Genomic DNA, 15,568 nt, shown 5'->3' on the forward strand with positions numbered 1-15,568 from the left:
TTCTCTTGATCTTCTTCCCAGTCTCTCCAGGGTCAGATAAGGTAATGCTACCTGCTGTAAAAAACAAATCCCTATATTTCGTGGCTTAACATGATAGAAATTTATTCTTTTTCCCATAGTAATCTGATGTAGGTTCTTCTTGTCCGTGGGGGAAGGTGGCTTAGGCTGATGAAGTCTTTAACGTCAAACATGAGCTATAATGTTGCCTCAGGCATCAACAAGTAGAAAGCATATGGCAGAAGGAAGTGGGAGAAAAAGGCACTTCTTTTTAACCACTTTAATTCAAGAAGTGACACGCATCACTTTTGCTCATATTTCTTTGGTGAGAACCAGTCATTTGTCCCCACCTAGATGCAAGGAGGAGGTTGGAACACATAATGTCTGTTTGGACAGCTGCTTCCCAGCAATAGCTCTGTATCATTCCTACTCAAAGTATGGTCTATGCGCCAGCAACATCAGCATCACCTAGGAGTTTGTTCGAAATGTGCATTTTTTTTAAATTTAAAAATATTTTATTGCTAAAGGATGCTGACCATCATCTGAGCCTTCAAGGAGTCGTAAGCTTTTTGCAGTGTTAACGTCAAAGATCACTGGTCACAGATCACCATAACAAATATAATAATAATGAAAAGGTTTGACATAATGTTTCAAGAGACATGAAGTGAGCAAATGCTGTTGGAAAAATGATCCCGATCGACTTGTTTGAGGCAGGATTGCCACAAACGTTCAGTTTGTTAAAAACATAGTATCTGAAAAGTACAATCAAGCGAAGCACAAGACGAGGTATGCCTGTATATAAAGAAATGCACATTCCCGGGCTCCACCCAGGATTACTGAGGGTGGGGCCCAGAAAGCTGTGTTTAAGAAGCTCTCCAGGACTCTGTTCGTGAAAGGAACCTGGTTTTTCTGGCTTCTAGATTCTAACCATAGATCTGCAGTGATTATGTTTTCTGAACCTCAAATCATCCTCTACAGCCTGTCCAAGGGTTGGGGGACCACTTCAGAGGCTGAAAGGTAGTCAAGAAGATGTAGCTAGCATGCCAAAACGGAAGGATTCTGAGGGATTTCAATCATCGGTGGGGTCAACAGAGTAAAATTCTCCTTCCACGTTTTCAGATACGCAGATGTATCTCATTGCCTCGTCTCTCACACTTCTCTTATAAGATCGCTCTTCATCGTACTTGATCATGCTCTCTGGAATATGGATGCAAGCCATTGGGATCAGCCCACTGAGTTCTGATAAGCTACTGATGTATTTAATTTTACTGCTGAACTTTGAACTTACAAAAGGTCGTGTAATTGCAAGGATTGTTCTGATGAACCAAGATGGATGAACAATGATGACTGATTTTAAGTTCTTCCGCAACCGTCTGTCAATCATCTGGTAGCATTTCTTCATCCACCCTAGCCCGGGCATCTTCCGTCTTGGGGTTGCACCGTTGAAGTACACAATCATATAGTCTTTAGCTACCATCAACTCTAATGTACTTATTACATATAGGAAAAGATTTTCCATGACATAGTGGTAATCCGCCCGACTGCTGTCTGGCAAAAAACAGGCAGCAAACACAATGATGGCATTTAGGCCATCCTCGTAGTATCCTCCATGAGAAATGACTCTCCTGTAGGGTTCGATGACCTTCATGTCAATCCGCTGCTCCTGTTCTCCAATCACCACGGTCCTCCACAGCCGGTTGTCCTCTCGCTCCTCTTCTGCCGTATATTCCGGAATAGACTCTGACTCTTGGCCAGAATCTTTGTTGGCTGTGTGATCCTCATGCCCAGTGTACTCAAAAGAATCTGCTTCATCGGGGGTATCGAGTTCATCCACATTGATATCAATTTCATCTGGACTGTCCAAGTTATCATCAGAGAGAATAGACCCTTCACTTTGATCCAGAGACAGATTGATATTTGGGGCTGTGAGTTTGATTCTCTGAGGATGACTGCCATTAAGATCCAGAGAATTAGGAGGTTCAGGCCTCATGTCTGCAGCACTGGGACTCAGCATTCCCACCTCAAAGGGGATGTCCATTCCCACATCCTCTGACAGTAGCCCTTTTGTTCTTGGTTTCCTTGTCCTGGGCTCAAGAAACTCTGTCTCCTCCTCCATTTCTGTTTCAGGGATTATGTTTTTCTGAGAAGACTGTGGTGAGAGCATTTCGCATTCATTTTCATGGGTGACAGCCTGCAACATAACTGTATCAGGGCCAGCGCTGCCTTGGCTCATGCTCTTCCACGACTGGCTGCCCAGACCAGAGGCTTCCTCTAGTGCCGAAGATTCTAGAGGCTTCATTTCTCCCAGAATCTGCATTTGGGGGCCCTTGCCCAAGCTGTGATCAGAGGCTGGCTCCACAGCCTCGCCGGACCATCCAGGCCCTGAGTCCCTAGTCTCCGATGATGGGTCACCAACCTCACTACGGCCCAAGACTATCCAACTCTGGTCTTGCCTAGGGCTTCCAAAAGATGATCTCTTATCATCTTTGGAAGACATTCTCTCTGCAGAAAGATGGTTTCTTTCACTTAAGGAAGCAAGTTGATGTGTGTCTGGGAAGCTTGCTAACTGAGTTCCTGGCAGCCCCGTTTCTTCGGAATCTATGTGAAACTCTTCTAATTCCGATGCGATTTCTCTTGCCTCACAGGCCTCTGGCTCTGGGGGTGAATTTTCTTCGTGGCGCAGTGGTTAAGAATCCGCCTGCCAATGCAGGGGACAAGGGTTTGATCACTGGTCCAGGAAGATCCCACACGCTGCGGAGCAACTAAGCCTGCATGCCACAACTACTGAGCCCGCGCATCTAGAGCCATGCTCTGCAACAAGAGAAGCCACCGCGATGAGAAGCCCGCGCACTGCAACGAAGAGTAGCCCCCGCTCGCCGCAACTAGAGAAAGCCCACGTGCAGCAACAAAGACCCAACGCAGCCAAAAAATTAATTAAAAAAAAAAATTTAAAAAGTATATTTAAAAAAAAAAAAAGCTCTCCACAGGATTCCCGTGTATGCTGAAGTTCAAAAAGCCCTGATCTTTGGCGGACCTCTTGGCACTTTACCCTACTGCCTGTAGTGACTGCATTCCAGTGCACCAGTATTTGAAGCCCCTCCCTGCAGGAGGGTTATACTTCCTACTCCCTTAAAAGTCATCCAGGCAGAGGTTCTAGGGACCAACATATGCTTTAGTACTTCCTCTCCTTCCTTCTGTCACTATGAACTGCAATGACCAGATAATAGCTGTTCTGTGTGCCTAGATCCTGGAGTGAGGAAGGCAGGCAACATAGAGCAGAGCTCAAGCTGACCTGCAGTGGACATGTGGCATGAGAAAGAAAGAGACATTTGTTGTTTTAAGCTTTGGACCTTGGGGGTTGTCCATCACTATAGCACTATCCTGACTGATATGCCCCCTTTCTCCAACCTATAACACTGACCATGACTTTTTATGAATGGCTTTGTAAAGCTTTTCTCCATGGGGTTCTTTCCTCCTTTGTGTTATGCTAAAAAATTTGGCATGCTATCCCCAAGTGGATGGTGGTTCTTGGTGTTTGTACACTTACCATTCTCCCTCTTTTATTCTTTTTCACTCTTACTTCAAGTATTGATGGTGTCTAGAAACCTTGACCATTAGTACTGCAGAATTCTTATCTCAAGTTTGATTTGGCATTGGTGGCCCTGATTTTTCCATTTTTAACATTTGTGAAAAGAATCACGCAAAACATCACCTATGTAGGTTCTTGCTCCATTTTCAAGGTCCCAGTCAATCTATTGTCTTTCTCTTCCAGGTTCAAGAGTTTAAGCTCAATTGGGTGACAATGATTTGATATCTTGAGATTCTGACTCAAGGGATTCAAAGACAAATTGAGTCACAAAGAGCTCAGACTGTTAGATTAGAAGGATGTCTTCTTACGTGGCCTGCTAAAATTGAATTTAAATTTGGTCAGCACATACACTAACATATATTGCATATGATTGGCAGCAGGCAGCAGCATAGATAACTCTGGAGTCATATATTTGGGGCTGGGGTAGCAATATGTGCTTTTATTTGGGGAGGTGGTAGTAAATTTACCTACCTAATTTTGTTAAGTTTAGGGTAGTATTAGTATAATGACATTGTGTTTCCTGAGTGTGGATCCCTGGTCACTGAGGGGCGGGAGAGGCAGGAGGGGCAGGTAGCTTGAGATTAAAATTAGGACATAACCAACATACAGTAAAATATTAACTATCCATCTCGAACATTAAGGAAATGAGTTGTTCTGGTTACAAAGTTCATACGTATAAAAATAGGTTCATTTAAACTATTTTTGGTGAACATCTTTGAAAATGTATATATATTTCCCGGCTTTATTAAATAGAACATTCTAATTTGATCTTGTCTTGATGACTCAATCATAAATTATTCTAGAGGGCTGTAATAGAGCCTGTTGAGTGCAGGGCTCTGTGTTGGAGTTCCAGTATCAACTTTTCAGAGGTTTTCTGTCTTCTTCATCAACTCTTACACTGCCAGCTGTCACTTTTTTTTTTTTCTTCTTTTAAACATCTTTATTTGAGTATAATTGCTTTACAATGGTGTGTTAGTTTCTGCTTTATAACAAAGTGAATCAGTTATACATATACATATGTTCCCATATCTCTTCCCTCTTGCATCTCCCTCCCTCCCAGCCTCCCTATCCCACCCCTCTAGGTGGTCACAAAGCACCGAGCTTATCTCCCTGTGCTATGCGGCTGCTTCCCACTAGCTATCTATTTTACATTTGGTAGTGTATATATGTCCATGACACTCTCTCACCCTGTCACATCTCACCCCTCCCCCTCCCCATATCCTCAAGTCCATTCTCTAGTAGGTCTGTGTCTTTATTCCCGTCTTGCCACTAGGTTCTTCATGACCCTCTTCTTTTTTTTTTTTCCTTAGATTCCATATATATGTGTTAGCATACTGTATTTGTTTTTCTCTTTCTGACTTACTTCACTCTGTATGACAGACTCTAACTCCATCCACCTCATTACAAATACCTCCATTTCATTTCTATTTATGGCTGAGTAATATTCCATTGTATATATGTGCCACATCTTCTTTATCCATTCATCTGATGATGGACACTTAGGTTGCTTCCATGTTCTGGCTATTGTAAATAGAGCTGCAATGAACATTTTGGTACATGACTCTTTTTGAATTATGGTTTTCTCAGGGTATATGCCCAGTAGTGGGATTGCTGGGTCGTATGGTAGTTCTATTTTTAGTTTTTTAAGGAACCTCCATACTGTTCTCCATAGTGGCTGTATCAATTTACATTCCCACCAACAGTGCAAGAGTGTCCCCTTTTCTCCACACCCTCTCCAGCATTTATTGTTTCTAGATTTTTTGATGATGGCCATTCTGACCGGTGTGAGATGATACCTCATTGTAGTTTTGATTTGCATTTCTCTAACGATTAATGATGTTGAGCATTCTTTCATGTGTCTGTTGGCCATCTGTATATCTTCTTTGGAGAAATGTCTATTTAGGTCTTCTGCCCGTTTTTGGATTGGATTGGTTGTTTTTTTGTTATTGAGCTGCATGAGCTGCTTGTAAATCTTGGAGATTAATCCTTTGTCAGTTGCTTCATTTGCAAATATTTTCTCCCATTCTGAGGGTTGTCTTTTGGTCTTGTTTATGGTTTCCTTTGCTGTGCAAAAGCTTTTAAGTTTCATTAGGTCCTATTTGTTCATTTGTGTTTTTATTTCCATTTCTCTAGGGGCTGGGTCAAAAAGGATCTTGCTGTGATTTATGTCATAGAGTGTTCTGCCTATGTTTTCCTCTAAGAGTTTGATAGTGTCTGGCCTTACACTTAGGTCTTTAATCCATTTTGAGTTTATTTTTGTGTATGGTGTCAGGGAGTGTTCTAATTTCATACTTTTACATGTACCTGTCCAATTTTCCCAGCACCACTTATTGAAGAGGCTGTCTTTTCTCCACTGTATATGCTTGCCTCCTTTATCAAAGATAAGGTGACCATATGTGTGTGGGTTTATCTCTGGGCTTTCTATCCTGTTCCACTGATCTATATTTCTGGTTTTGTGCCAGTACCAAACTGTCTTGATTACTGTAGCTTTGTAATATAGTCTGAAGTCAGGGAGCCTGATTCCTCCAGCTCCATTTTTCGTTCTCAAGATTGCTTTGGCTATTCGGGGTCGTTTGTGTTTCCATACAAATTGTGAAATTTTTTGTTCTAGTTCTGTGAAAAATGCCTGTGGTAGTTTGATAGGGATTGCATTGAATCTGTAGATTGCTTTGGGTAGTAGAGTCATTTTCACAATGTTGATTCTTCCAATCCAAGAACATGGTATATCTCTCCATCTATTTGTATCATCTTTAATTTCTTTCATCAGTGTCCTATAATTTTCTGCATACAGGTCTTTTGTCTCCTTAGGTAGGTTTATTCCTAGATATTTTATTCTTTTTGTTGCAATGGTAAATGGGAGTGTTTTCTTAATTTCACATTCAGATTTTTCATCATTAGTGTATAGGAATGCAAGAGATTTCTGTGCATTAATTTTGTATCCTGCTACTTTACCAAATTCATTGATTAGCTCTAGTAGTTTTCTGGTAGCATCTTTAGGATTCTCTATGTATAGTATCATGTCATCTGCAAACAGTGACAGCTTTACTTCTTCTTTTCCAATTTGGATTCCTTTTATTTCTTTGTCTTCTCTGATTGCTGTGGCTAACACTTCCAAAACTATGTTGAATAATAGTGGTGACAGTGGGCAACCTTGTCTTGTTCCTGATCTAGTGGAAATGGTTTCAGTTTTTCACCATTGAGGACAATGTTGGCTGTGAGTTTGTCATATATGGCCTTTATTATGTTGAGGAAAGTTCCCTCTATGCCTACTTTCTGCAGGGCTTTTATCATAAATGGATGTTGAATTTTGTCGAAAGCTTTCTCTGCATCTATTGAGATGATCATATGGTTTTTCTCCTTCAGTTTGTTAATATGATGTATCACATTGATTGATTTGCGTATATGGAAGAATCCTTGCATTCCTGGAATAAACCCCACTTGATCATGGTGTATAATCCTTTTAATGTGCTGTTGGATTCTGTTTGCTAGTATTTTGTTGAGGATTTTTGCATCTATGTTCATCAGTGATATTGGCCTGTAGTTTTCTTTCTTTGTGACATCTTTGTCTGCTTTTGGTATCAGGGTGATGGTGGCCTCGTAGAATGAGTTTGGGAGTGTTCCTCCCTCTGCAATATTTTGGAAGAGTTTGAGAAGGATAGGTGTTAGCTCTTCTCTAAATGTTTGATAGAATTCGCCTGTGAAGCCGTCTGGTCCTGGGCTTTTGTTTGTTGGAAGATTTTTAATCACAGTTTCAATTTCAGTGCTTGTGATTGGTCTGTTCATATTTTCTATTTCTTCCTGGTTCAGTCTCGGCAGGTTGTGCATTTCATAATCTGTCCATTTCTTCCAGGTTGTCCATTTTATTGGCATAGAGTTGCTTGTAGTAATCTCTCATGATCGTTTGTATTTCTGCAGTGTCAGTGGTTACTTCTCCTTTTTCATTTCTAATTCTATTGATTTGAGTCTTCTCCCTTTTTCTCTTGATGAGTCTGGCTAATGGTTTATCAATTTTGTTTATCTTCTCGAAGAACCAGCTTTTAGTTTCATTGATTTTTGCTATTGTTTCCTTCATTTCTTTTTCATTTATTTCTGATCTGATCTTTATGATTTCTTTTCTTCTGCTAGCTTTGGGGTTTTTTGCTCTTCTTTCTCTAATTGCTTTAGGTGCAAGGTTAGGTTGTTTATTCGAGATATTTCCTGTTTCTTGATGTAGGCTTGTATTGCTATAAACTTCCCTCTTAGAACTGCTTTTGCTGCATCCCATAGGTTTTGGGTCGTCGTGTCTCCATTGTCATTTGTTTCTAGGTATTTTTTGATTTCTCCTTTGATTTCTTCAGTGATCACTTCATTAGTAAGTAGTGTATTGTGTAGCCTCCATGTGTTTGTATTTTTTACAGATCTTTTCCTGTAATTGATATCTAGTCTCATAGCGTTGTGGTCGGAAAAGATACTTGATACGATTTCAATTTTCTTAAATTTACCAAGGCTTGATTTGTGACCCAAGATATGATCTATCCTGGAGAATGTTCCATGAGCACTTGAGAAAAATGTGTATTCTGTTGTTTTTGGGTGGAATGTCCTATAAATATCAATTAAGTCCATCTTGTTTAATGTATCATTTAAAGCTTGTGTTTCCTTATTTATTTTCATTTTAGGATGATCTGTCCATTGGTGGAAGTGGGGTGTTAAAGTCCTCTACTATGATTGTGTTACTGTCGATTTCCCCTTTTATGGCCGTCAGTATTTGCCTTATGTATAGAGGTGCTCCTATGTTGGGTGCATAAATATTTACAATTTTTATACCTTCCTCTTGAATTGATCCCTTGATCATTATATAGTGTCCTTCTTTGTCTCTTGTAATAGTCTTTATTTTAAAGTCTATTTTGTCTGATATGAGAATTGCTACTCCAGCTTTCTTTTGATTTCCATTTGCATGGAATATCTTTTTCCATCCCCTCACTTTCAGTCTGTATGTGTCTCTAGGTCTGAAGTGGGTCTCTTGTAGACAGCATATATATGGGTCTTGTTTTTGTATCCATTCAGCCAGTCTGTGTCTTTTGGTGGGAGCATTTAATCCATTTACATTCAAGGTAATTATCGATATGTATGTTCCTATTCCCATTTTCTTAAATATTTCGGGTTTGTTACTGTAGGTGTTTTCCTTCTCTTGTGTTTCTTGCCTAGAGAAGTTCCTTTAGCATTTGTTGTAAAGCTGGTTTGGTGGTGCTGAACTCTCTCAGCTTTTGCTTGTCTGTAAAGGTTTTAATTTCTCCATCACATCTGAATGAGATCCTTGCTGGGTAGAGTAACCTTGGTTGTAGGATTTTCTCCTTCATCACTTTAAGTATATCCTGCCACTCCCTTCTGGCTTGCAGAGTTTCTGCTGAAAGATCAGCTGTTAACCTTATGGGGATTCCCTTGTATGTTATTTGTTGTTTTTCCCTTGCTGCTTTTAATATGTTTTCTTTATATTTAATTTTTGATAGTTTGATTAATATGTGTCTTGGCGTGTTTCTCCTTGCATTTATCCTGTATGGGACTCTCTGTGCTTCCAGGACTTGATTAACTATTTCCTTTCCCATATTAGGGAAGTTTTCAACTATAATCTCTTCAAATATTTTCTCAGTCCCTTTCTTTATCTCTTCTTCTTCTGAGACCCCTATAATTCGAATGTTGGTGTGTTTAATGTTGTCTCAGAGGTCTCTGAGACTGTCCTCAGTTCTTTTCATTCTTTTTTCTTTATCCTGCTCTGCAGTAGTTATTTCCACTATTTTATCTTCCAGGTCACTTATCCGTTCTTCTGCCTCAGTCATTCTGCTATTGATCCCATCTAGAGTACTTTTAAATTTAATTTATTGTGTTTTTCATCGTTGCTTGGTTCCTCTTTAGTTCTTCTACGTCCTTGTTAAATGTTTCTTGCATTTTGTCTATTCTATTTCCAAGATTTTGGATCATCTTTACTATCATTATTCTGAATTATTTTTCAGGTAGACTGCCTATTTCCTCTTCATTTGTTAGGTCTGGTGTGTTTTGACCCTGCTTCTTCACCTGCTGTGTGTTTTTTTGTCTTCTCGTTTTGCTTATCTTACTGTGTTTGGGGTCTCCTTTTCACAGGCTGCAGGTTCGTAGTTCCCGTTGTTTTTGGTATCTGTCCCCAGTGGCTAAGGTTGGTTCAGTGGGTTGTGTAGGCTTCCTGGTGGAGGGGACTAGTGCCTGTGTTCTGGTGGATGAGGTTGGATCTTGTCTTTCTGGTGGGCACGTCCACGTCTGGTGGTGTGTTTTGGGGTGTCTGTGACCTTATTATGATTTTAGGCAGCCTCTCTGCTAATGGATGGGGCTGTGTTCCTGTCTTGCTAGTTGTTTTGCATAGGGTGTCCAGCACTGTAGCTTGCTGGTCGTTGAATGAAGCTGGGTCTTGATGTTGAGATGGAGATCTCTGAGAGATTTTCGCCATTTGGTATAACGTGGAGCTGGAAGGTCTCTTGTGGACCAGTGTTCTGAAGTTGGCTCTCCCACCTCAGAGGCACAGCCCTAATGCCTGGCTGGAGCACCAAGAGCCTTTCATCCACATGGCTCAGAATAAAAGGGAGAAAAAAATAGAAAGAAAGAAAGAAAGAGGATAAAATAAAATAAAATAAAACTATTATAATAAAAAATAAGAAAAAAAATTAAGAATAAATTTATTCAGAAAAAATTTTTTTTTAATTTTTAAAAATAGATTTATTAATTTTTCATAATAAAAATAAGAAAAGAATTAAGAAAAAATTTATTAAGAAAAAATTTTAATTTTTAAAAATAAAAAATATGAAAAAACTTATTAAAATTTTTTAATTAATTTCTAAAAATTGGAAATAAGGAAAAAATTATTAAGAAAACATTTATTAGGAAAAAAAATTTTTTTAAGTAAAAAAAGAAGAAAAAAAAAAAAAACCAAAAAAAAACGGACGGACCTAACCCTAGGACTAATGGTGAAAGCAAAGCTATACAGACAAAATCTCACCCAGAAGCATACACATATACACTCACAAAAAAAAGGAAAAGGGGAAAAATTAATATATCCTGCCCCCAAAGTCCACCTCCTGAATTTGGGATGATTCGTTGTCTATTCAGGTATTCAACAGATGCAGGCACATCAAGTTGTTTGTGGAGCTTTAATCCACTGCTTCTGAGGCTGCTGGGAGAGATTTCCCTTTCTCTTCTTTGTTCATACAGCTCCCAGGGTTCAGGTTTGGATTTGGACCCGCCTCTGCGTGTAGGTCTCCTGAGGGCGTCTGTTCCCCGCCCAGACAGAACGGGGTTAAAGGAGCAGCTGCTTCCGGGGCTCTGGCTCACTCAGGCGGGGGGGAGGCAGGGGTACGGAGGAGGCGGGGCGAGCCTGTGGCGGCAGAGGCCAGCATGACGTTGCAGCAGCCTGAGGCAGGCCGTGCGTTCTCCTGGGTAAGTTGTCCCCGGATCACGGGAGCCTGGCGGTGGTGGGCTGCACCGACTCCCGGGAGGGGCGGTGTGGAGAGTGACCTGTGCTCGCACACAGGCTTCCTGGTGGCGGCAGCAGCAGCCTTAGCGTCTCACGCCCGTCTCTGGGGTCCACGCTGATAGCCGCGGCTCGCGCCAGTTTCTGGAGTTCGTTTAAGCAGCGCTCTGAATCCCCTCTCCTTGCGCGCCGCGAAACAAAGAGGCAAGAAAAAGTCTCTTGCCTCTTCGGCAGCTGCAGACTTTTTCCCGGACTCCCTCCCGGCTAGCTGTGGTGCACTAACCCCTTCAGGCTGTGTTCACGCCGCCAACCCCAGTCCTCTCCCTGCGATCCGACCGAAGCCTGAGCCTCAGCTCCCAGCCCCGCCCGCCCCGGCGGGTGAGCAGACAAGCCTCTGGGCCTGGTGAGCGCTGCTCGGCGCCGAGCCTCTGTGCGGGAATCTCTCCGCTTTGCCCTCCGCACCCCTGTGGCTGCGCTCTCCTCCGTGGCTCCGAAGCTTCCCCCCTCTGCCACCCGCAGTCTCTGCCCATGAAGGGGCTTCCTAGTGGGTGGAAATCTTTCCTCCTTCACGGCTCCCTCCCACTGGTGCAGGTCCCGTCCCTATTCTTTTGTCTCTGTTATTTCTTTTTTCTTTTGCCCTACCTGGGTACGTGGGGAGTTTCTTGCCTTTTGGGAGGTTTGACGTCTTCTGCCAGCGTTCAGTGGGTGTTCTGTAGGAGCAGTTCCACGTGTAGATGTATTTCTACTGTATCTGTGGGAAGGAGGGTGATCTCCGCGTCTTACTCTTCCGCCATCTTGCCTCGTCCTCCCCAGCTGTCACTTTTTGATGCTGCCTGTGTGTGTCTCCCAGGTGACCTGCTGCCTCCAGGATACCTTGGACTGGGAAACTAGATAATCACGCTCATTAAAGTTGTACCTAAAATATTAGTAAATTGACTACAAACGTGAGCTCAGGAACATTCCTATATGAATAAAGTGCATGAGCTGTATTATATCACCTTAGCCTGATCAATAGCCTGACTCTCTCCCCCTTTCTCTCTCTCTTCCTTCCTTCCTTCTTTCCTTCCTCCCTCCCTCCCTCCACCCCTCCCTCCCTTCCTTCCTTCTTTCCTTCTTCCCTCCCTCCATCCCTCCCTCCCTTCCTTCCTTCCTTCCCTCCCTTTCTTCCTTCTTTCCTTTCTCTTTCTACTTCAGGAAACTGAGTGAAGGTTTCTTTTGTTTTTTTGAAATCAGGCCTATTTTGAACATGGATGATAGAATTTTGACTACAGGTGGGATGTCATAGCTATATGAGGCTAATGAGAAACCTAGACATAATGCTTTGCATTTTTAGAGCCCTTTAAACTGCTCAGAATGTTCTCCCTACTGGCATTTGCATCTGTCATTTTGGTATAATGCTAATATTGAATCACTTTTGTAGTCATAATGGCTATAAAGTTGTCTTTAACCTTGCTAATAAGCAAAAATGTCTTAACTTACAGAGAAGAAGTAAAAATATCTAACCTATTGCTTGTTTTATTCTTTCTAAACACTTGCCCTTTCTTTTTCTAGGCTGCACGGTCTTATGAAAAAGACCTAAAGTCATCACCTCTTGCTTAGTCTACAGGTACCTAAGGTGGGTAACTGCTATAGGCCCCTCTCTCCTATTTGGTTCTATGCATGAATGATAAGATGGGGTAAAAGTGTAGAGAAGGTACATAATTATAAGAAAGTGGTAGGAACACAAAGAGGGGCATTAAATCAATGCAACAATTAGAATTTTGTGTACATAATTCCTTCTGAAAGGCTCTTCAAAGCTCTCGCTTTGTTGGCAGTTATAGAGCTTTATATTCTTTGAGCAACTGGATTGTTAAAATGTGTGTAATGATAAAGGAATTGACCCCTACCAACCTGTGCTTCAAATGGGCTTGTTTAGTGCTGGGAGAAAACCATTTGGCCACACACAGAAGAAGAGATGTGCCCCTTTCAATTCTTCCACTGACAGATGTGGAAGGTATGATTTATCACATAAGGCCAAGACCTTTTACGTGTTTGGGATTACAGCGAACATTCCAGACCTCTTCTGTGCTCCTTTTTCTCTGTGTTGAGCCATAATCTGCGGGTCTACTGCAGGGATGCAGAGAGAGCAGAAAAATGTTTTCGAGGTAGCAGCGGTGGAGGGTTGTAGATGACTTGTCAGAGCTATAAAAGCTGGGCATGGAGACTCAGAAACCAATGGAGGCCACCTGACTGGGATGGGGGCGTGAGGGGCCATACAGAGTATGAAAGGAAACAACCATTAAATGAAAACCATTCATTATTTCCATATGATAGCATTCCTGATGGTGGACTCAGCCTCGGGGGCTGTCTTCTGGGCTCTAGGCCCCAGTAGAAGACTAAGGGGCAGATGGGCTGCAGGAGCAATTAAACCCTACTTGGGCCTGTTTCATGGAGTTTGAAGAGCAGGAGTTGGTTTGTTTGTTCGTTTTTTGGGCTGCGCCGTGACACGCAGGATCTTAGTTCCCCAATCAGGAATCGAACCCGCACCCCCTGCAGTGGAAGCATGAAGCATTAACTACTGGACTGCCAGGGAAGTCCTAAGAGTTGGTTTTCTATTCATCCATTCATCCATCCTTTCCACATAGAGGCCAGAATATTTTCCCCAACTGCACATCTGGTCATGTGACTTTCAAATCCTTTCCTGGCTTTTTCATCAGGGTGAGTCCCAGGAGGTGCGGCCTCCCTGGTCCTGTGTAATGGGGCTCGGCCACTTCTGTGGTGACATCTCTTCTCTCTTCCTCCCACCTCCTTATACACCCTACACTCCTGTCCACAAGCTTTGTTCAGTAACTTGAAAGAAATCATGCTTTCTCTTGCCTCTGGGGCTTTGATAAAGTTGTTTCTTCCCCTTTACTCTCCATCCTTTGCTTTCATGACCACTAATCTTCCATCACTTCCCTCAGGAGGTCTCACTTTAGGGGAGTGTTGGGTCCCAGCATTAAGTGCTCTCATAGCACCCTCTAGTCTTCCACCAGAGTCCAGGGATAAGTGTTACTGTCTTTAATGCATCTGTCTTCCCACTATAATCTAAGCTCCTTAAGGGCATAGATGGTACCAATAATATCTAGCATAGAGTTTGCCACATAACAAGAATTTAGCAAATATTTGTTGTACAAAAACGTATGACCAAGATTGGCAATCTACTTTAAAGATTGGGTTTTGTTGTTAAGCTATTTGTATCTGTATTCCAGCATCATCATTTATTAAATGCATGACTTCGGACAATTTACTACACCTACCTGGCCTTGGATTCCTTGTCTTTTTTTTTAAAAGTTTTTAAAGTCATGTTTATTGAAATTGAATTTACATTCAGTAAAACTCACTCCAAAATTTGACAAATGCAATCCTCACCATAATCAAAGTGTAGAACATTTCTTCGACACCCCCCCCCCCCCACCCCAAAACCCTATACAACAAACCTCTCCCTGATCCTTAGGATCCTTGTCTTTTAAATAGGAATAATAGTATGTATTTCCTTGGATATAGTTAAATGAGGTAACACATGTCAAGCACCTAGACTAGTGCCTAGCACATAGAATACACTTAGTATAGATGGTTATAATTAAATGTCTTCTACATGCTCAGGGCTCTAGACTTAAACCTGTGGTGGAATATAAAATTCCATAATCTACGAGTCACTATAGGGGCTGACTTAATCCCTCTAAACCATATAGATGGCTCTCTAAGGTAAGCTGAATATGAACATAGACTCTGGGAGACATCTTGCCCTCAATCTGGCTTAGGGGCTCAGGACTTCAATTTCCCTTCTGATCTGGCATGATCTCCTTAACAAGCCTAACTCCTCCCCATTCGTGAGGTCAAATCACCGCTAGAGTTTCTGTCTTGTTCCCTTGTGTCTTTATTTCTTTTCCAGGATCCTGGTACTTCTGAGAATGGGGCCTGCATTTGTTATCAACAGACCCTCCTTCTCATAGCCTGATGACTAGAGTTCTATTCCTAAAGCCCAGGCCCCACTGGGGCCATGCTAACTCTCTGTGCTCACCACCTATTTATATTATCTTTGTCTGGAATGCTCATCACCACGTTCTACCTGCCTGACTTTTTGGCCCCCTCTGCCTGGACTTCTACCTCTCCCCTGCATGGATTCCACCCCTGCTGGACTGTCAGAAATATAGCCAGATCTGCCTCCCATTGTTTACTTCGCCCTATTTTGTATAATAAAGTCCCTCAAACTAAGACTCTCTTCTCAGATTTATCTTGCCACAACCCAAACTCCTGTTTAGAGAGTCCCTGCCATCAGAAAGCTATAGTATCTTAGAGGACACAATGTGTGTCCTTAAATGAAGAAGGCTGAGAGACAGAAGCACCTTGGAACATTGTTGGAAGTATTATAAAAATACTTTAAAAAGGGGAATGAGGACACTTTTGTCCAGTGAAATCTTACTGACACTCCAGGAAAGAGTCAGACTAATAGCTTTTTGGGCAACAAGCAAACTGTTTCTCCACAGGGT

General features: G+C 41.9%; 1 protein-coding gene across 1 annotated transcript in view; it reads right to left on the reverse strand.

Annotated features, from left to right (window-relative positions):
• Positions 1 to 1,066: 1,066 nt before the first annotated feature.
• LOC132370195 (protein prune homolog 2-like) overlaps positions 1,067 to 15,568 on the reverse strand; it is a 40,224-nt gene continuing 25,722 nt past the window's right edge. The window contains exon 2 of the mRNA XM_059929936.1: positions 1,067 to 2,667. Within this exon, the coding sequence (XP_059785919.1) occupies positions 1,067 to 2,667 (1,601 nt within the window). The remainder of the gene's footprint in view (positions 2,668 to 15,568) is intronic.

Source organism: Balaenoptera ricei, chromosome 8 (assembly GCF_028023285.1).
Source record: "Balaenoptera ricei isolate mBalRic1 chromosome 8, mBalRic1.hap2, whole genome shotgun sequence".
NCBI lineage: Eukaryota > Metazoa > Chordata > Mammalia > Artiodactyla > Balaenopteridae > Balaenoptera > Balaenoptera ricei.